The sequence below is a fragment of the Ovis aries genome, chromosome 2 (genome assembly GCF_016772045.2).
Source record: "Ovis aries strain OAR_USU_Benz2616 breed Rambouillet chromosome 2, ARS-UI_Ramb_v3.0, whole genome shotgun sequence".
In the NCBI taxonomy this organism is placed as follows: Eukaryota; Metazoa; Chordata; class Mammalia; order Artiodactyla; family Bovidae; genus Ovis; species Ovis aries.
In genome coordinates, this window is record NC_056055.1 from 87,118,819 (window position 1) to 87,141,029 (window position 22,211).

Here is a 22,211-nt window from a genome sequence, read left to right on the forward strand (position 1 = left end):
TCCACCCTACAGCAAACCTATGGTGGGAGGGGTCTCCCTTCCCCCCAGGACCACTGCCTGACACCAATTGAAAAGAAACTCCGCGTCCTGTGTCCTTTAATTTCTCCTTTGTTCTGATTCCATGGCTATTCAATTTTCTAAGGTAATCCCATTTTCCATGATTTCCCTGTTTTCTCTAGTGTTTCCATGTATGTATTAGTCACTCAGTCATGTCTGACTCTTTGCAACCCCATGAACTGTAGCCCGCCATGCTCCTCTGTCCATGGAATTCTCCAGGCAAGAATACTGGAGTGAGCAACCATTCCATTCTCCAGGGGATCTTCCTAACCCAGAGACTGAACCCAGCTCTCATGAATTGCAGGCAGATTCTTTACCATCTGAGCCATAAGTATCCTCAAATTTATCAAGCATGAATTCTAACATTTGGTATAGAAAGTATTGTCACCATATCTATGATGAAGCTTCTAGCCAATTGAGGATACTTCTCTTAAAGGATCAGTTTATATAGTAAATCATGAATTTGGGTTTCTAGAACTGGAATTCTGATCTAGAAGTTGGAAAGAGACGAGGGAAGGAAGAGAGAGAAAGTCATTAAACTCTTGATCATTTTATCCATGGGAATTCTACTCTTTCGCCTCATTTCATAGACTGCAAGGAAAGACCCAGCTAATATTCACTGGTACCATGAACCATCTAAGGACATCTGATTTCATCTCTTTGGAAAATATGATACAAGAGAGCATCTTGTCTCTTGCCAGGACTTCTTATATTCTCATAATCAGAGTTAGAACCTATCATCCAAAGAGGTATCTGGCTGAGAGGAGGTGCTATCCCATTCCACTGATTAGAGAAGAGAGATCTGTCTCCTCTACCTGTGGAGACAGATTTTCCAAATTGGGAAGCAGCTCCGCTCCTAATATAAACTTCAGTGAACTGACTAGATAATAATTTAAATAGCAGGCTGATGTCAGCTTTGTACAAACTAACATAGGAACCTTAAATTGTGTGCTACAAAAACTTACCTAAAGAGTGCCTAGAAGTATTTCAAGTACTCAAGTACAGAGGTATTTCAAGAAGTATTCATGGAACTGTATTACATAGCTCCAAAAAAGAACTTTGGTTAGATACAGTGCCAGGAAAACAGACATCTGTCAGGATTCAGTGATAGGTGAAAAAAGTTAAGCTTGCAGGCTACACTGGACACATATTATGTGGACTGGGAGGTAGGGAACAGAAGAGAATAGTATCTAAATTGTCTAATGTGTGCCTCCTGTCCAAAAGCAGAGCATGACTGTGAAACTCTTGATCATTTTATCCATGGGAATTCTAAGGTGAAATGGCATAAAATGAATAAGCATTTACCTGAGGACACATCTTGCTAACAGATGCACAGAATGCAGATAAAGCACGGACGCTCACAGTCACAGTCAAATATAGGCCTGATGCTGAGGGTAGTTCCCAGGGAAAGATAGTGCCACTTCCTGCTTGGAGTGGGTGTCTAGGCTCACTGCCAGGTAAACACTGAACACTACTTTTGCTTTTCACCTTTTCTTGTGAAAGCGAAAAATCCTCTTCAGATTTCTTTCAGTTAGCGAAAACAGAGGCAGCAGAGGATGAGATGGTGGATGGCATCACTGACTCCATGGACATGAATATGAGCAAACCCAGGGAGATAGTGAAGGACGGGCAAACCTGGAGTGGTGCTGCAGTTCATGGGGTTGCAAAGAGTCGGAGATGACTTAGCAACTAAACAACAACAACATATGTACCGTCTTTTATAAAAGCAAAATGACCTAAAGCAAACTTTGGATTAGTAGGGTATACCTTTATTTATCTTTGAATTGCTCTGGATGGAGTCTTTTTCCAGTTTTCTTTAAGCAACTGGCATAAGCACCAGAAGACAACTTCAGTCCTCTGCCTTCATATTTGCTCTTTGGTCAAACATCAAGCTTTATTACTTTTCAGTTCAGGTCAATTCAGTCTGTCAGTCATGTCCAACTCTTTGCAACCCCAAGGACTGCAGCATGCCAGGTTTCCCTGTCCGTCGTCAAGTATCTCAAATTCACATCCATCGAGTCGTTGATGCCATCCAACCATCTCATCCTCTGTCGTCCCCTTCTCCTCATGCCTTTGATCTTTTCCAGCATCAGGGTCTTTTCCAATGAGTCACTTTTTTTGTATCAGGTGGCCAAAGTGTTGGAGCTTCAGCTTCAGTCCTTCCAGTGAATATTCAGGACTGATTTCCTTTAGGATTGACTGGTTTCCACTTATACATAGAAACATAATGAACTTGTGTACAGCAGGCCCCAGTAGTTGTAACAGCTTAAGTGTTTACATGCTAAAATGTTTCCTTTATAAGAGTCTTTCCTCTAACCCTACTCTCCACCACAAATATTTTGGTAAATACACTCTGAAAACAAATAAGAAAAAACTTGTAGACTTGTAGGCCTTTAACATGAAATTGTATGCCATGTTCCAAGAATGATTGCTGATTATCACTTTAAATATGTTAATTTGGGGAGAGAGGAGAGTATTTATTTTAGACAAAAAATAGTGAAAAGTTAGAAATGCTGATTTAAGAAAAGATAGTGATACATTGGACTATTTCAGAGAAAGGGACTAAAAATAATAAAAGCCCTCAAGGAATGAATATTTTCAAAACTGAGAGAATTTAGGAGTCTAATATGACAAACAACAACCAGTCCTACAAATACCTTTAAGGAATTGGATTCCAAAAGTCTGTATTGCTCAAAGGAGGGGAAAAGGAAAAATGCACAATAAAAGTTACCCATAGGGGGAAAAGAATCTGAACTTTTAAAATGAAATGTTTTAAATGTTTTTACTTAGTTCAGCTCTCAAATGCCTGGAGACATTAAAAACTAGCCAAGCAGAGCATTTGTTTTCAGCTAATAAGCTCTAATCGAGTAACTAGGGTGGGGTTAATGATTTATTATGTCATACATTTTGACTCTCTTATGTCTGGACCAGGATAAACACATTTGGAGTAGTTTAGAGCTGTTTAATATACCTGTATCCAGCATTCACTTAAGTGGGCCCAGAGTAGGACAGACCCAAAGTTTGAATAAGCTCAAGAGTTCCATATTATTTTATAGAATCACAAATATGTAAAGATATTATTGGGTCCAAACCTGATCCATAGTAAGACGTTAAAATGGATGATGATTAGTTTTCATAGGCACTAATTTCCTATACGTTCTTTTCCGGAAGCATTGATTGTTTGGAAGGAAAATAAAGAAAATCTGTAAATCTTTTATACCAGGGAAAAAGAGAACAAACCAAAGGACTCTTAAATGTGTCACGTATACATGAAAACATAGTATCCCAAGGATGTCTCTTGGTATTTTCAAATAGGAAGAAGAATGAGCCAAAAGTGGCCTTTTCCTACTGTGGCACCACCCTCCAAAATCGACCCCATTTTCTGTTCTTTGCACTCATAGTGATGTGTTTGATATTTAAATATTATGCTCTTGAAATATAATAGAATTTTCTGCATACAGACTGTCTAGACAGGGCAGGGACTATGTCTGTTTAATTTCATTTTTCATAACAGCTAGCAGTCTTGAACAAATAAATACTTTTGATGATGATGTTGATGTGAGTATAATAAGCAGGTGGCCAAAATGGGGGGATAAAGTTTGATATCTTAACATTAGTGCTCTATAGCGCATGCCTGTAACACTGAGTGCTGTATAAAATTTATAAATGTCCAGCTATTTACGGAATAAGAAATTATTTCACCACATTTCATGTTTCTTAATATTGCCTTGTTAAGTTTGTTTACATGGAGAAGGAAATATCAGTCTGCCTATTCAGAAAATAAGCAAAAATTCCTACTCACTTTTCCTACTGTCTGAAATGAAAAGTATTTTTATAAATCTGTATTTTGAAGAAGAAAAAACAGATTTTCAAAAAGGTTTTGTAAGATTCCCTGATTAGGAAGCTATCAAGATTTAGATTTCCTGCAAGATTTTAAGAAAACAAAATAGGATTTTCTACGATGAAAGACGTGTTTCATTTAATCAGTGTGTTAGTCATTCATTCTAAAAAGTATTTGAGTATTGGTACATAACAGCAAGAAGGCCAAATAGTCACAGGTCTTTATCCTCCTGGAGCTCACACTTTATTTGGAAAGGAAAAGACCAAAATGAAAAAATGAGTAAGCATAATAAATAAATTATGCGATGAACTTGAAGGTGATTAAGTGTGGTGGGGGAAAAAAGAAAGTTGAGAGGATAAAAAGTAGTTGGAATTGCAATTTTGCTTAGAAAAGTCAGGGTAGGTCTCACTGAGAAGGTGATATTTGAGCAAAAACTTGATAGAGGTTGAGGTTAATTAGACACTTGGAATCTGAGCAAAGAAAATTCTAGGCAACAGCAAATGTGTCATGGAATAAGTGTATTCTCATAGTGTTCAAGGTGTAATGGGAATCTAGTGTGGCTGGAGCCTAGGGAAAAAGGAAGACAATATGAGATGATGCGGCCAGACCCTTACCTCTGTCTGTGATGAGGGTTTTGGCTTTTAATCTGAGTGAATGCCATTGCAGTATCATAGCAGAGACATGACACAATCTGCTTTCTGCTTTAATAAGATCATTCTGGCTGCTCTGACAGCAGTCTCTTGGAAAGCAACAGTGGTACAAGGAAGATCAGTGAGGAGACTGTTTAATAATGCTAGAAAGACATGATGGTGGCTTGGCTGAGATTGTGGTCAGCTTTTGTATACTTTTGTGGATAGAACCAGCCTTTCCTGACAGATTAGATGTGGGAGTCAAGGATTATTCCAAGGCAGTGGTTCTCAAAGTGTGGTCACTAAATCAACAAAATATCAGCATCACTGGGGAACCTGTTAAAAACATAAATTCTTTTACCCACTCCAAATCTATTGGCTCAGAAATTCTGGGGGTTGGAGCTCTAATAATCTGAGTTTTTGAAGTTTACTTATCATCTATTTTGGAGAAGGCAATGGCACCCCACTCCAGTACTCTTGCCTGGAAAATCCCATGGGCAGAGGAGCCTGGTAGGCTGCAGTCCATGGGGTCATGAAGAGTCGGACACAACTGAGCAACTTCACTTTCATGCATTGGAGAAGGAAATGGCAACCCACTCCAGTGTTCTTGCCTGGAGAATCCCAGGGACGGGGGAGCCTGGTGAGCTGCCATCTATGGGGTCGCACAGAGATGGACATGACTGAAGTGACGTAGCAGTAGCAGTAGCAGTAGTATCATCTATTTCTTTCTTTCTTTCTTTCTTTTTGGCTTCACCACGTGGCATGTGAGATCCTAGTTCCCAGACCAGGGATTGCATTCCCCTGAAGTAGGAAGCAAAGAGTCCCAACCACTGAGCTACCAGGGAAGTCCCTAATCTGGTATTTTGATCAAGCCTTCCGAATGATTCTAATGTACACTCAAATGTAAGAACCACTGCTTTAAGATATGGGGCCTGACAAGGATGGAGTTGACATTGGCTGGTATAGTAAAGGCTGAAGAGGAAACAGGTTTGGGGGTGGGGGCGAGGGGAATCGGGGATTTGGCTTTGGACATGATGAGTTTGTGATGTCTTAGACATGCAGGTGGTGAGGAAGCAGTTGTATATATAAGTCTGGCATTGAAAACTCATATATACAGGAGAGGCGAGTCTGAGTTGGAAATAGAAACTGAAACATTAATTATGTTTCTGAGCACAAAATATCATATTAGATTGGATAGCATCAGTGGATAATTACTGTTTAGTAGTTTTAGCTTAACTTCAAGTAAAAGAGACAGAAAGCCAAGTAATACAGCCAAATATATTTTTAAAGAAAGATGTCTGTTTAAGGGTGCTAAGAGATTTGAGAACTTTGGGGGGTATGTTTTTCTGAGCTTCCATCTATTTTATGTAGAGGAGTCTTTTACAGTAATTTTTTTCCATTTTACCACCTGTACATTGAATTTTCCTAATGTTTTCAGGGTAAAACTCAGAACTACTAAAATTTTTCTAAAGTCATCAAGTAGCTGATGAATTTCTATATACATTTTCATCATAGAGTAGCAATCCCAAATTTCTAGAGGATAACGTGGTGGTGGTGGTTTAGTCCCTAAATCGTGTCCGACTCTTGCGATCCCATGGACTATAGCCTGCCAGGCTCCTCTGTCCATGGGATTCTCGAAGGCAAGAATACTGGAGTGGGTTGCCATTTCCTTCTCCAGAGGATCTTCCCAACCCAGGAATCGAACCCAGGTCTCCTGCATTGCAGGCAGATTCTTTACCCACTGAGCTATGACGGAAGTCCAGAGGATTGGGGAGATGCCTTATTAAGCAATGATAGTTTTCTTGCACAGTATCTTTTCTGGAGGGCAAGTGGTTAAGGCAAGATGGAGGGAAGATCCAATATTCTGAGGAATGTTTCAAGGTAGGGGATTGCAGTGAGAAGGATTGATTTCTTCAGTTATTAAGTCCATGTAGTCACCTGCAATATAATTTCCAGGATTTTCTTGATACTGTCAGGTATAAATACTGACTTTATGAATAACAAGCTTCCCTGGTGGCTCAGATGGTGAAGAATCTGCTTGCAATGCAAGAGATCCAGGTTCAGTCCCTGGGTCTAAAGATCCCCTGGAGAAGGGAATGGCAACCCCCTCCAGTATTCTTGCCTGGAGAAATCCCATGGGCAGAAGAGCCTGGCCGGCTACACTCCACGGGGTTGCAAAGAGTCGGACTCGACTGAGCGACTAACACTTTCTTTCACTTATATATAATACCATGGAGTCAGAATACGGCATTTATGTCATGCCACTCGTAATACTTTAAATTAAATAGCAACATTAGCAGAAAAGGCCAACCACCAAATATTTAAGGTTAGAGGCAAAGAAGGCCATCCCTCAGAAAGGTGAATATCATCTTTAAAAAGAGAAAAAAAAAAAAAGTCATGTTTTTCCTGACCCTAAATCTATAATGTGTGTATATTTTTCAAAACCATTTTAAAGGCTGATGTTGCCACCTTAGCTGCTGCTATATAATTGTCCACATTTCACCCAGTGAATCAACTCTGGGAAGCCTTACCCCCTCTTGTCCCACAGTGTAATCTGATCCACCTGTCATCATCAGGGGACATCTGGGATCCATCTTATCTTCCCCACTGGCTAGTTGATTAACCAGAAAATGTTTTGAATTGAATTCATATATGGCAGAACTCCACGGACTTTATGAATTATAATGGAAGCACATTAAGGGTCAGTTTGTATTTTTGTGCTTTTAAAGAAAAAAAAAAAACTCTGACGTGGTTAGAATTGAGTGCTTAAAACTTGGAATGAAAAATATATTAAGTGGCTAAATGCAGTAATTCATGGGATCATCCGACTATGTTAAATAAAATATTTTTCTTTCAGGGTGAGGAAGTTCTAGCTCAGTAGCCTGACACAGTTGTCAATATTCAGGCATTATAGTTAGTTGGAAAGGCCAAAAAATGTGTTCTTTTGCTCTCTCCCACTCTATTCTACTGGATGGTATCTCTAGCTGAAAGCTGAGGACCTTTGGTCCAGAGCATCCTTCCCACACCATGTTTTCTTGCCAGGTTCTTTGTGGGGGATATATTTAGTTCAAATAGCTACTAGACTTCAGCAATTTTGTCTTCATCATTACTACCTATGAGATATTTCAAAGATAATGCCCAGGATAGGACGTCAAAGCAGTTAGGGCATCAGTTTCTAAATCTGACTTTTAGGAGGATCAGAAATTATAGTGGTTTCATGGATCAAACTATAATTCAGAACTAAAAATGATATATATGATGAATCTCTATACAAGTAAGAGTTATTTTGTTGTAATTATTATCATGATACTATGGGACAAGAAACCATGATGACTTTGCTTGAGTTTCCACTCCTGCAGCTGGGTGATTCCAGATGCTTCAGGGGTTCAGTGAATGTCTTGAACTATGCTTGAGATATTTTGGGTTCAACAAGAGAAGCTTTTGCCAAATCTTTCTTTCCTTAATTTTTAAACATGTGTATTTCAAGGGAAATTTGATTCATATGTTTCTGATTCATTTACACTTAAATCATCAAAATGTTATTTTGTAAGAGCTATTTGATGTCCAAGAAGCTTTCTGAACCTGTTTTATAAATCCTCTTAAGTCCTTTTTCTTAAAACAGGAAGTTGCATTTTGCCAAGTACAAATAAACTCAAACGTTAAAAAGGTTCAAGTTCAGTTTCCAATTCTGAACTCCAGGTTTTAAGTGCATTTGCAATTTGGCAAAATATATTTTCCCACCCCACAGAAGTAGGGGCAGGAGGAAAGACCATAGTGATGAAAGTGAGTAGAGGTGTTCACAAACATTATTAATCTCGGAGATATTTCTCTAGTTGTGAAAGTTTATAAAACCTGTAGCAGGTGTTCTTGGAGCTAGTAGATATAGGTGAATTGAGAACACGAACATCTGTCTGCTTGTTGATTTTCTGTGATATGTTTAAATATGTCTACTTTTTGTCACAGAAAAGAAAACCTAGAAGTCTTAATAGTTTAACTTCACTTTTTAAAATTTTACCTTTGATTGACTTTCACACTTATTTATTTTAGTAAAGATGGGAACACTCAAGACATTTTGTTGAGCAAGAGGGATTCATAAGAGACTCTATAGTTTTATGTCTGTACTAAGGTGATGTAACTGCAATTTTAAAATGTAATTGACATTATTTTCTTAAAATTGGATAAATGCAGAAAATTATCTCAGGTTCATATTAAGAGGTCTCTTAACTATATATTACCCTTATAACTTAATGCAGAGGTGATTCAATCTGAACCTGAAATCCCCTTATGGCTGATTCACATTCATTTATTAAAAGAAAGTAAAAGCAATTATAATGAGGTTGGGGACCACTCTAAACAGTTTGCTTGATGTTCCACTTTATCAGTATTTCTTCTATTCAGTTCAGTTCAGTCGCTCAGTTGTGTCTGACTCTTTGCAACCCCATGGACCACAGCACGCCAGGCCTCCCTGTCCATCATCAACTCCCAGAGTTTACTCAAACTCATATCCATTGAGTCGATGAGGCCATCCAACCATCTAATCCTCTGGCATCCCCTTCTCCTCCTGGTCTCAATCTTTCCGAGCATCAGGGTCTTTTCAAAAGTCGGCTTTTCGCATCAGGTGGCTGAAGTATTGGAGTTTAGCTTCAACATCAGTCCTTCCAGTGAACACTCAGGACTGATCTTTAGGATGGACTGGTTGGATCTCCATGAAGTCCAAGGGACTTTCAAGAGTCTTCAAAAGCATCAATTCTTAGGTGCTCAGCTTTCTTTATAGTCCAACTCTCACATCCATCCATGACTACTGGAAAAACCACAGCATTGACTAGATGGACCTTTATTGGCTAAATAATGTCTCTGCTTCTTAATATGTTGTCTAGGTTGGTCATAACTTTCCTTCCAAGAAGTATGAATCTTTTAATTTCATGGCTGCAGTCACCATCTGCAGTGATTTTGGAGCCCCCAAAAATAGTCTGCCACTGTTTCCACTGTTTCCCCATCTATTTCCCATGAAGTGATGGGACCAGATGCAATGATCTTCGTTTTCTGAAAGTTGAGTTTTAAGCCAACGTTTTCACTCTCCTCTTTCACTTTCATCAAGAGGCTCTTTAGTTCTTCTTCATTTTCTGCCATAAGGGTGGTGTCATCTGCATATCTGAGGTTATTGATATTTCTCCCGGCAATCTTGATTCCAGCTTGTGCTTCATCCAGCCCAGCATTTCTCATGATGTACTCTGCATATAAGTTAAATAAGCAGGGTGACCATATACAGCCTTGACGTACTCCTTTTCCTATTTGGAATCAGTCTGTTGTTCCATGTCCAGTTCTAACTGTTGCTTCCTGACTTGCATATAGGTTTCTCAAGAGGCAGGTCAGGTGGTCTGGTATTCCCATCTCTTTCAGAATTTTCCACAGTTTATTGTGATCCACACAGTCAAAGGCTTTGGCATAGTCAATAAAGCAGAAATAGATGTTTTTCTGGAACTCTCTTGCTCTTTCAACGATCCAGCAGATATTGGCAATTTGATCTCTGATTCCTCTGCCTTTTCTAAATCCAGCTTGAACAACTGGAAGTTCATGGTTCATGTATTGCTGAAGCCTGGCTTGTAGACTTTTGAACATTACTTTGCTATTGTGTGAGGTGAGTGCAATTGTGTAGGAGTTTGAGCATTCTTTGGCCTTCTCTTTCTTTGGGATTGGAATGAAGACTGACCTTTTCCAGTCCTGTGGCCACTGCTGAGTTTCCCAAATTTGCTGACATATTGAGTGCAGCACTTTCACAGCATCATCATCTTCCAGGATTTGAAATAGCTCAGCTGGAATTCCATCACTTCCAGTAGCTTTGTTCATAGTGATGCTTCCTAAATCCCACTTGACTTCACATTCTAGGATGTCTGGCTCTAGCTGAGTGATCACACCATCATTATTATCTGGGTCATGAAGATCTTTTTTGTACAGTTCTGTGTATTCTTGCCACCTCTTCTTAATATCTTCTGCTTCTGTTAGGCCCGTACCATTTCTGTCCTTTGTCAAGCCCATCTTTACATGAAATGTTCCCTTGGTTTCTCTAATTTTTTTTGAAGAGATCTCTAGTCTTTCCCATTCTATTGTTTTCCTCTATTTCTTTGCACTGATCACCAAGGAAGGCTTTCTTATCTCTCCTTGCTATTCTTTGGAACTCTGCATTCAAATGGGCATCTTTCCTTCTCTCCTTCGCTTTTTGCTTCTCTTCTTTTCACATCTATTTGGAAGCCCTCCTCAGACAGCCATTTTGCTTCTTTGCATTTCTTTTTCTTGGGGATGGTCTTGATCCCTGTCTCCTGTACAGTGTCATGAACCTCCGTCCATAGTTCATCAGTCACTCTATCAGATCTAGTCCCTTGAATCTATTTCTCACTTCCACTGTATAATCATAAGGGATTTGATTTAGATCATACTTGAATGGTCTAGTGGTTTTCCCCACTTTCTTCAATTTAAGTTTGAATTTGGCAAAAGTTGTTCATGATCTGAGTCACAGTCTGCTCCTGGTCTTGTTTTTGCTGACTGTGTAGAGCTTCTCCATCTTTGGCTGCAAAGAATATAATCAACCTGATTTCGGTGTTGACCATCTGGTGATGTCCATGTATAGAGTTTTCTTTCGTGTTGTTGGAAGAGGGTGTTTGTTATTTCCAGTGTGTTCTTTTGGCAAAACTCTTAGCCTTTGCCCTGCTTCCTTCTGTACTCCAAGGTCAAATTTGCCTGTTACTCCAAGTGCTTCTTGACTTCCTATTATTGCGTTTCAGTCCCCTATAATGAAAAGAACATCTTTTTTAGGTGTTAGTCCATGGTTGGACCACATTTCTTCTATCCTGCTGAGTAATTAAGTGATTCTTGGAGTGACAGGTATTATGCAACTGAAAATGCTTTACTTAAGTAAAATAAAGTAAAAAAAATAAAAGACAATAAAAGAAATCAAAAAGAAAATTATTAATTACACTCTCAGTTCAACCATGGAAGCCACCCATGCATCATCCACCTGGGAAATATGTTAATTTTATAAAGCTGATTTTATTAAACTTGCTAAACAAGGGGGAAGAGCACCTTGACAATCTGTAATTTCTCAAATGGGTAATTTAGGGAAGAAGATGTGCAGAGTTTGGGGGCCATAGTTAGTCACGGGGTGGTTTTAGGATGGAAGCTAATTAATGAAGTCTAGTTGGAGAATGGTAGGATTTGTAAACTGGGCAAGTTGCCATATTGTATTTGGAATATAAGTTCATGAATAATTAATATTAAATTAGTTTGTGCTCTTATCTTGGAATACATGCATCTGAAAGGAGCTGGTGTTAAAACATTTAAGTTTAGAGAACTTGTGCTATATCATACAATCTATTGTTTTGTGACTTATAGTGTAGGATTGCAGATTGTGGATTTTGTTTTATTTCTCTCAACTAATTACCTATCACAACAAACAAAGTATGACACACACACATTGACTTGTTTAATGACCATTAGCTTTTTTTCATACAATATTCATAATCACTTAAGCCTTATTGAGTACCTATGTATCTATAAAATAAAAATTATCCCTTTTCTTTAATTCTATATCTTATTCACTCTCAAAATGTATATGATACTAACAATGAAGTGCCTTTCAGAATTTATATTGTATTTTGAGCTAGTTTAATATCATCTGAAATAAGTCTTTAGTTGTCTACACCCAGTTTTGCCTAGAAAGAAGTTATGCCTTCTGAAATGTTAGAGCCTTATCTGCTGCTTAGTAGTAATGAGCACTAGTGGTAAAGAACCCATTTGCCAACACAGGAGATGTAAGAGACGTGGGTTCAATCCCTGGATTGGGAACATCCCCTGGAGGAGGGCATGGCAACCCACTCCAGTGTTCTTGCCTGGAGAATCCCATGGACAGAGGAGCCCAGTGGACTATAGCTCATACGGTAGGAAAGATTCAGACACAACTGAAGCAACTTAGCATGCCTGCAGTAACACTGAAATCTGAGAAAAGAGACAGTGTTCATTTTGTAAAATAGCATAATGCAATTCTCCCAATGCTTATTTACATGTAAGTAGATTTTCAGAGGAAAAAAAAACTCGTTAAAGAGAACTCTTTAAAAGGATAACAAAGTAATCAGGTGTTGGCTCTGGTAAAGTATCTATCTGCAATGCAGAAGACACAGCTTTGATCCCTGGGTCAGGAAGATCCCCAGGAGTAGGAAATGACAGCCCACTTCAGTATTCTTGCCTGGAAAATCCCCTGGATAATGGAGCCTGGTGGGCTAGTATCCATCAGATCTATTTCAAGTTGGTTTCCTTCCCATTTTATTTCTATCTGAAAATATCCTTCAAGCTGATGACTTTGTCAAATTTCTGCATTTTGAGACCCAAATAATTATATGACCTTTCAGATGCTATGGGAGGATCCATCTGTAGTGATAGAACATTTACTTTGTTTCCTCTGAGTTGGAGCATTCTGCTGCTCTAAGTTTCTATTGGAGGCTTTTCTTTTAACCTATGCTTCTCCCACCCTTCTTTTTCTTCTCCAGGACTGTCCGCCAGAAGCAGGTGATTTCCGAGCACAGCAGTGCTCAGCTCATAATGATGTCAAATACCATGGCCAGTTTTATGAATGGCTCCCTGTGTCTAATGACCCTGACAACCCGTGTTCCCTCAAGTGTCAAGCCAAAGGGACAGCCCTGGTTGTTGAACTTGCACCTAAAGTCTTAGATGGGACTCGTTGCTACACAGAATCTTTGGATATGTGCATCAGTGGTTTGTGCCAAGTAAGTGCCAGCTTCTTTCCATTCTATTTTTCTGGAAGGATTTGTGTCAATATCTTTTGTGTAGTCCTACTATCTGAATAAGTGTTACTTTTTCTAGAGTTGATAAATGATGACCCATCGGAAAATTGAGATTCAACGTCAGTTAAAACTTTAAGAGCTTTATTTTATGTTAAGGAAAAATGAGCTAGAGGTTTTCTTTCTTTGCTGATGTCTCACTTGAATATAGAAGAATAAAATTTATTCAATATTGTGTATCACTTTTGTGCTAGATTTCGAAATTACCTCTACTTTGGTTGTTCCTGAAATAATGGGGTGTGTGTATGTGTGCGCGTGTGCATGTGCGTGTATGTGTATCTGTATTTGGAGGTGTCAACTTTCATTTACTTGTAGCTTCAGAGTTTCTTCTAAAATCTCCAAGTATAGTTAGTGTAGGAGAATTTGTTGTTTCTTTATCATGACTACAATTGTATTGAAAATTTAGACCACTGTAGGAAAAGGCATGCCAGTGCCAACTTTCAGGTCGAAATTTAAGCCAGAAAAATCTTTTAAATGGAGATAGCAAAGAGGTTTGATTTTTAGTGTAAATTTATCAATGTCTACTTTTGTGGAGGAGGTGGAGGAGGCACTTATCTGGAGGCTCAGCAGTAAAAAATGCAGGAGACACAGAATCAGTCTCTGGGTTGGGAAGATCCCTTGGAGAAGGAAATGGCAACCCACTCCAGTATACTTGCCTGGAGAATTCCATGGACAGAGAAGCCTGGCAGACTACAGTCCATGGGGCCATGAAGAGTCAGACATGACTTAGCAACTAAACTCCAACGACTTTAGTGGAGAGTTAGTAAGATGAGGGAGAGTTAGTTATGTTGCTGTCTTGATTTGAAAGTCTATGCTTTGAATTAGGATGACAAGCCAAGTTTCAGGAACAAGCAGTTGCTACAGTGTCCTCTGTGCTATGCTTTACCATATAATGTTGTATTTCACAAAGTAGACATTTTGAGAATCTTTGCCTCTCCCATGAAGACACTGTTTGAAATTTTTGTGTCTTCAGAATTTCAGATATCACAATTAGCAGTATAAGAATAAACTTAGAATGTGTTTCAGTCATTTGTTGTTTCAAATTCATGTTTCTTTAAAACTGAACCCTATTCAGATGTAAAAGGAGTAACTATAGTGCAAATGATAACAAGAGATATAAGATGCCCTACAAGGTTCTGTGTACCTGAGAGGGACACAGACATATTAAGCCTTCATGAGGTCTGGAATCATAAGGCAGGGAAATTGTGGCAAGTCCAAGCACTTCTTAGGTAACAAAATGGAGTGATATTTACATATCTGAAGGTTTTGTGTGAATTTCACATATGAATTCGAATATAGAATCTTACTGCTTTAAAGCTGGGAAAAGCCCAAGAGGTGATCTAATCAGCTACCTAAAAAGTGGTATATTTGAATATCATTTGTGATATTTGGTGTTAGTTTCTTGCTCTAAGACTCTCAGTTTCTGTTGAGATGGAATTATGAAAGATACAAAAGCTTTGGGAATGATAGAATTGTGAACCAAAGAGATACAGGAAAGGGATTATGTTGTTGGGAATGGCAACTAATAATAATAATAATAGTCTCTTTTGTATGTATACTGTTTGAACAAAACAAGACAGTTTTCCATTTTGTCAATGAGAAAAAATGAGGGACCAGAAAGTTTGTGTGATTTTCTGCAAGTTTTATGGTTGGTCATGGCAGAAATTTCAGGTCCCTTGATATCTAGTCCAAAGTTGCATGTGCTATATTACACTGATGAAATAAACAAGATAGGCTGGCAAATCAGGTTTCATTTGTTTTTGTTGCATAGAAATTCAGTAGGGCCTCTTGCTTTCTACATTAATTCTGCCAACTTTCATGTATATTGGCGAATGAAGCACCAGTAAATATGCCTCCCCAACTTAGATTCTTAAAAGTGTGACCTGTTAGATTGGGGGCAAATGTAAATTACAGAACATCTGAAAAGAGTGGGTGACTTATACACGGAAATTGTAATCAGTTATTATTATTTTCTTCATTTACTTGTCTTGTTAGAAGCAATAGTAGGATAAAGGAGATGGTAAAGTTCAGATTGTATCTAGGCATTAGCAAATAGCAGAATATCCCCAGCTACACAGTAAGGAGAGAGAGAGAGGTATTTGGTGAGTAAATCATGGTGGCTTGAATGGTAGACAGGATTATGGTCAACAGTGGGTGGCCAAGAAAGAGTTTTGGTGGAAAATAAACAATCCAAGCTCTTTTTAGAAAGTTGAGTATAGCTACAGTTATAGGATGCTCGAAATGAACCACTTACAGGACCCTGGAAGTAAGGAGACCAGCTGAGAAAGAGACTCTTAGAGCAGCCAAGGTGAAGAAAAGCATGAGCCTGGACCAGGCCAGTGACAGCAGGAACAGAAAGAAAACAATGCCTAAAACCAAGAAGAAGTTTTCATTTTGACTATGAAAAGAGCAGAGGAATAGTTTTTTATAAACAAAAAGAAATACATCAAATTAATCGTGCTCAGGGAATCAAAAACGACCACTTTTATTATGAATTTATAAGCGATATAATTTTGGATCCTTATCATTACCATAATAGCCTATGTATTTTCATGATTAAAACCTACTTGGATTTTATAAAAAGGAGGGAAGAAATAGAAAGAGACCACAATAAGAGAGGAATTTGCCGACTCAGGTCCTTCTAGTCAAGGCTATGGTTTTTCCAGTACTCATGTGTGGATGTGAGAGTTGGACTGTGAAGAAGGCTGAGCACTGAAGAATTGATGCCTTTGAAATGTGGTGTTGGAGAAGACTCTTGAGAGTCCCTTGGACTGCAAGGAGATCCAACCAGTCCATTCTGAAGGAGATCAGCCCTGGGATTTCTTTAGAAGGAATGTTGCTAAAGCTGAAACTCCAGTACTTTGGCCACCTCATGGAAAGAGTTGACTCATTGGAAAAGACTCTGATGCTGGGAAGGATTGGGGGCAGGAGAAGAAGGGGACGACAGAGGATGAGATGGCTGGATAGCATCACTGACCCGATGGATGTGAGTCTGAGTGAACTCCGGGAGATGGTGATGGACAGGGAGGCCTGGCGTGTGGCTACTCATGGAGTCGCAAAGAGTCGGACACGACTGAGTAACTGAACTGAACTGAATGATAGAAGCTTTCCCAAATGGATAACAATCCTAAAAATGTGCAAAAATTGTAACATTATCTCTTGGTGGGGAAGACCCCTGGAGAAGGGAATGGCAATGCACTCCAGTATTTTTGCCCGGGAATTCCCATGGACAGAGAAGTCTATTCGGTCACATAGAGTCAGACACAACTGAGCGATTAACACACACACAACATTGTCAAAATGATGAAATAATTGTTTATCTACCAAAAAAATGATGATAGAGGAATAAAGATGGAATACTTAAATGCAGTATATACTGTTTAAGAAGGAGAAGGGTGAAATTAGTCACCAAAAGAAAAGCCCTCACTGCTTCCTATAAAGAGTGGACATACATAAATTCCATTCTACTTAGGAAAAATTCCTTTATTCAGGCTGTAGCTGTATATTGGTGATTAGTATTTGTGGTTTGTAGTAAGAAACATTCAGAGAAAAATTTTTCATAATTTTTAAAACACTGTCAAAAATCTTAATGCTTACTGAAATATGCAGTTTTTAGAGAGAACGTCCCTGGTTTCCTGAAAAAATCATCTTCTGTGCCCCATATTCCCTTCTCCTCCATTTTTACCCCATTTATTGGGAACTCTCAGCTCTATCTCTGACCTCATTGTTGTCTCATTATCACTTTTTTATTTTTTGGCCACACTGGGTCTTCACTGTTGCATGGACTTTCTCTAGTTGCAGCAAGCGGAGGCTATTCCCTAGTTGCAGTGCACAGGTGTCTCAGCAATGTGGCTTCTCTTGCTGCAGAGCACTGGTTTCTAGAGTGCGTGGATTCAATGGTTGTGGCACATGGGTTTAGTTGCCCCATGACATACGGGTTCTTAATTCCCAGACCGGGGATCAAACCCATGTCCCTTGCATTGGCAGATGGATTCTTAACCACTGGACCACAGGGAAGTCTGTTATTATCACTTTTGGGTTTTTTTGGTAAGCTGCTTCAAATATTTCTGATGCTAGGCAGATATGAATTATAAACTCCACAGAAGCAAATATCTAGCTTTGGAGATCATCTTACCATGATAGAAAATAGCAGCATAACTAAGAGATTTGTCACTTTTAAATACCAGTTATTCCAGTTATGCCTGTCTAATACTCAACAAAAATCCAAACCCTCAAAACCATTTGAGACTTTAACTCAAATAAAACTGTAGCGACTTAGACTTCAAGAGACAAAAGCAATTTACAGATAATACTATTCACAGAGGAGGGAACTGGGACCTGCTGGGAGTTCCAAAAGTCATAAATGAGGGGGTTTTCCATATTTGTAGTGAATTCGCTTCAGGAAAATGTTAGAATCATTGCTCCTTATAAGAGAGACCGTGTTCTTACTCAGTACTATCAAGCATCATATCAGGCAGTCTATTCATTCTGATAGCAGTAGTAATATAAATATTAATCATCATAATAAAATATCTGCCATTTTTAGTAACTACCACATCTAGGCACTTTTCATGTATTTTACAGCTCTGCATATTAGATGACATTATTCTCTTTTCACAGATGAAGGATGAGGCTCAAGTAGGTAATAGGACTCAATCAGAAACACCCACATCTGACTCTTAAGCCCCTATTACTCCTGGTAAAACTGAGTAGACAGAGGCGGTGTGATGTTGAGTACTGGTCCCCAAACTTGACTGCCTTCCAGAATCACTTGGAGAGCTCTTAAAAGATGCAACTCTTAGGCTCCGTCCTCCAGAAATTCAGATTTACCCATTTGATGTTTTCAAAACATTCTCCTTATGACCCTGTTTGTTTGGCCAGATTCATGAATCACTTACTGATGAAAGAGCAGACAGGATTTAAAGTCAAAAGACACAGATTAGAATCTGAATTTTCTTCAATGATCTGTCTGTGTAGTGTTGATCAAGTTGCTTACCCTTCCTAAATTCTATTTTTACTCTGGAAAATAAGATTGTCTTGCAGACTGTAAAGCAGTGAGTGAGATAGTGCATGTGAAAATGCTTAATAAACTGCCAAGTCCTATGACAAAGTGAAATACCCTCAACATCTTGCAAAATGTATTAAAGTAATGGTTCTCTGTGTGGGACTTCAAGAACCCTGTAACAATTCAAAAAAGTTTATAGAATGAGATAAAGTAACTTGCTTCTTATTCTGCTAAGAACATTCAAGAAGAAAAGGAGACCTTCTATGATGTACTATCACCATCATTTCATAAATGAAATTTTAATAACAAGAAAGCAATAAGAACTTGATTTCAGAATGAAGGATGATCCTTTAAATATAGTCAGCCTTATGAGAAATTTACTACCCTGTACTTATTTTTTATCCTTTACCCAGAGCACAGAAATTGCTACTAACAGTGCTTCCCAGCCCAGCATTTGGAAAGCACTGCCTTTGAGATTATCTAGCCCAGCCCTGAGAATTATTGCTGCACTGGGTTATGCGATTTTCCCAGGATCTACCAGCTACTTAATGGCAGGCTAGAGGTCAGAGGATATGACTGTTTATCAGCATTTTTAAATTATGCCTTCTGTGTTATTTCTTCAGCCTCTCCCACTGGCCAAAATCTTGCCCAGCTTTAATTCAGTCATTTACACAAGAAAACAATAGGCTTAGTGAATCTTTTTTCAAACCACAGGCTTCCCTTTCCATCCCCCCTAGAATCTGAGCATTTTGTGCGGTAGGAGTGGTCATGTTGGTGTCTCTCCCCACCTTGCATCTTGGACTGAGAAACACCGGGATTTCTGTTTGCTTATTATCCTTCTGAACTAGATGAAGTTGGAGATAAGGCAAGAAGGCAGTTGTTATCTATGAATTGTTAAGAGCAAGTGCTCTGAAGTTGTACTGCCTAGGTTTGAGTCTAAGCTCCACCACCCATTCATGTATGACTTTGAGCAAGTTCTTGAGCCTCGGTGTTCTTATCTGCAAGATGAGGCTAATATCTGGAACTGCCTGATAGGAGCCATATGAGGATTATGTGATCAAATGCATTAAAGTGCTTACTGTGAGCTTGAGCAGTACTAGCTTTCGGTAGGAGCAGTACTCAAGTCGTTTCTGTCTTTGACTTTTTCTTCTTTATGGCCTTTTTGAGCACATGGTTTAATGTGGTTATAATACTGAAAGGGATCCTGACTTCCCAGCGAATGAACAGACCTTCTGTTAATTTCCTATTGCGACCGTCTTTTGCTAATAGCTCCACATTGCACCATTATCAACTCCTGATCCAGGGCAGTGAATTGCGTCCTGTACAGAGTTAATGAGCCATCACAAATAGGATCAGCTCTATTAGTGCTGCTGTTATTCATTTATTTTCATTATCCAAATTACCCCATTTATATTTGTTATAAAGCACAAAGCCAGTTTCTGTTTTAAATATAAAAAAAAGAGTAGCATAAATTTACAGATAGAACATGTGCTGCTGTTAAAAATAATTTTGAGGTTATTTTGAAGTCAAATACAGAAGAGTGCATTTTATTTTCATAATTAATGAAATTCATTGGTTGATGTCTAATCTACATATATCAAAAGACAAAGTGTGATTATAAGCCAGCTCTTTTGTAATGAATCTGCATATTTATTATACTGCACAGTGCTGTTTCAGAAAACAAGGCATTTCATAAAGGAAAAGGAGAATTCCTTTCAAGTAATGCCTTATATAATGTTGTTGTTAAATGAATAATAATACAATAAAGAAATAAGCAATAACTTGGATCATGGAGTTTTGATGTCTATACTATGGTGACATAAAAATAAACCATAGTTCTAACAAAGAAGTGCTTTCCATTTTTAATAATTCCTGTGGTGAGTAGTTTGAAATGAATTGAATGGAATGATTATTTCTCCATCTCTGTCTGTGACCTAAGTCACTAGTATCAAATGTCTACCAGTTATTCTAAAGGTGGTGATGTCAGAAACCTGGACTTGGCTGGTTTTCCTTCTGTTTTGTAATCTAATTCCACATGGAAGCATGGCATTGCTTCAGAGATTTAATGCATCACTTCTCTTTTTTTCCCCTTTGCGTGACACAGTAAAGATGAACTATTTATTACCTACTAGTTGACTTTTAAGAAATTAACTTCTGATCATTATATATCTGTTCTCCTAACAGTCTGGTGGGTGCTGAGGTTACAGCATTAAATATCATCTCTCAGGAATGGTACCTTCTAGCGCTGAAAAATTCAGTTTGTTTGTTTATTTAACAGATATTTACTTAGGAACTAGCAGTGTGCTAGATCCTGGAAATAAATGAATGGACAGGGAAAAACACAGTCCCCACCCTCAAAGAATTGACACTCAGAGGGGAGATGAGCCAAGTGGGCAGGAAAGTGTGCAATTACCCTATATTGTATTCTCTTCACTGTGAACAGGAGTTTACAGAGAAAACGGGAGTGTTCTTTCTAAAATACAGATTTAACTTCATTTTTTGTCTGCTGGAAGCATTCCAGTTGCATTCTATCAGTCACCTTCAAGAAGAAGAAAGCCCAAATTTCTTTACATGGTAGCTTTCTTTACTGGGTAGCTCAAAAACAAACAAACAAAAAAAAACCCCCGACATTTATTCTCCCACAATTCTGGAGGCTGGAAGTACAGAGCGCTACTTCCCCTGAGGCTCTGGGTAGAATCTATCTTTGCCTCTTCCTAACTTCTACTGGTGGCTGTCAGTCTCTGTATCTTCAAAAGGCCATCTCCCCTCTGAGTCTGTGTGTCTCTGTCTTTACATAGCACTTTCCTCCCAATGTCTCTGTTTTCTCTTCTTATAAGGACATCAGTGATATTGGATTAGGGCCCATTCTAATTGAGTATGACCTCATTTTAACTTAATTACATCTGCCAAGACACTATTTCCAAATAAGATCACACTCACAGGCACTGAGGGTTATAATTTCAACACATCTTTCCCTGGGGACACAATGCAATCTGCAATAGCATACATCCTTGTTTATTTTTACATAGTACAAATGTGTGTGTGTATATATATATATATATATGTATAATATATATATATATATATGTTCCTATACATGCATGCCTATACAGATACACACACACACACACACACACACACATATAATTTGAATAATTTGTAAGAGCCACAGTGGGATAAATTTAGACTGTGATAAATCAAAGGGGTATTTGACCAAACATGGAATCAAGAAATGCTCAGAGGAAGAGGTAGCTGGAAACACCTAACTGGCACCTAGAATTGAAGAAATAAGGGGCTGGACATCAGAATCTATGTCATGAGGAGCTAAACAAGCTATAAGAAGATTGAGATTGTATAATACTAAGAGCCAAAGAGTGCCAGTGAAATAATTCAGGCAAATGCAAAATAAAGCCGGATGTGTATTTTAGAAAGAGTACTCTATTTGTACAGAGGGCAGTGGATTAGAACAGGCTCCAAATTAGTTGGATTAAAAGAAGAGATTTTAAAACAAATCAGGAGACAGATTCATTTGGACTGGTGAAATACAATAGGAGAGAAAAATTGAGAGTTGAAGACTATGCTCGAGTTTCTAGTTTGTAGTTTAAGCAACATATGGTGCTGCTATTCATTAGTGTAGAACATAGGAGAAAGGCAAGGGGTTGGTTTGGGGCAGAGATAAGGAGATGATATAATATGTGCAACATGCTGTCTACCATGTGACGGTCACTCAGTGAAACCTGTCCTTTCTTCCTCCCTCTTAACTCTGTCTTCTTAGTTGTGATGGAAACTTGTATTTCCCTCAAGTTTGTATGATCATGGTCGTGTTTATA

The 22,211-nt window shown here is 38.5% G+C and overlaps 1 protein-coding gene across 4 annotated transcripts in view; it reads left to right on the top strand.

Annotated features, from left to right (window-relative positions):
* Positions 1-22,211, top strand: part of ADAMTSL1 (ADAMTS like 1) — a 1,118,714-nt gene that overhangs the window by 736,567 nt on the left and 359,936 nt on the right. For all 4 annotated transcript variants that reach the window (XM_042244881.1, XM_042244882.1, XM_004004390.5 and 1 more), the window contains one exon: positions 13,065-13,301. In XM_042244881.1, coding sequence (XP_042100815.1) covers positions 13,065-13,301 — 237 coding nt within the window. The remainder of the gene's footprint in view (positions 1-13,064; positions 13,302-22,211) is intronic.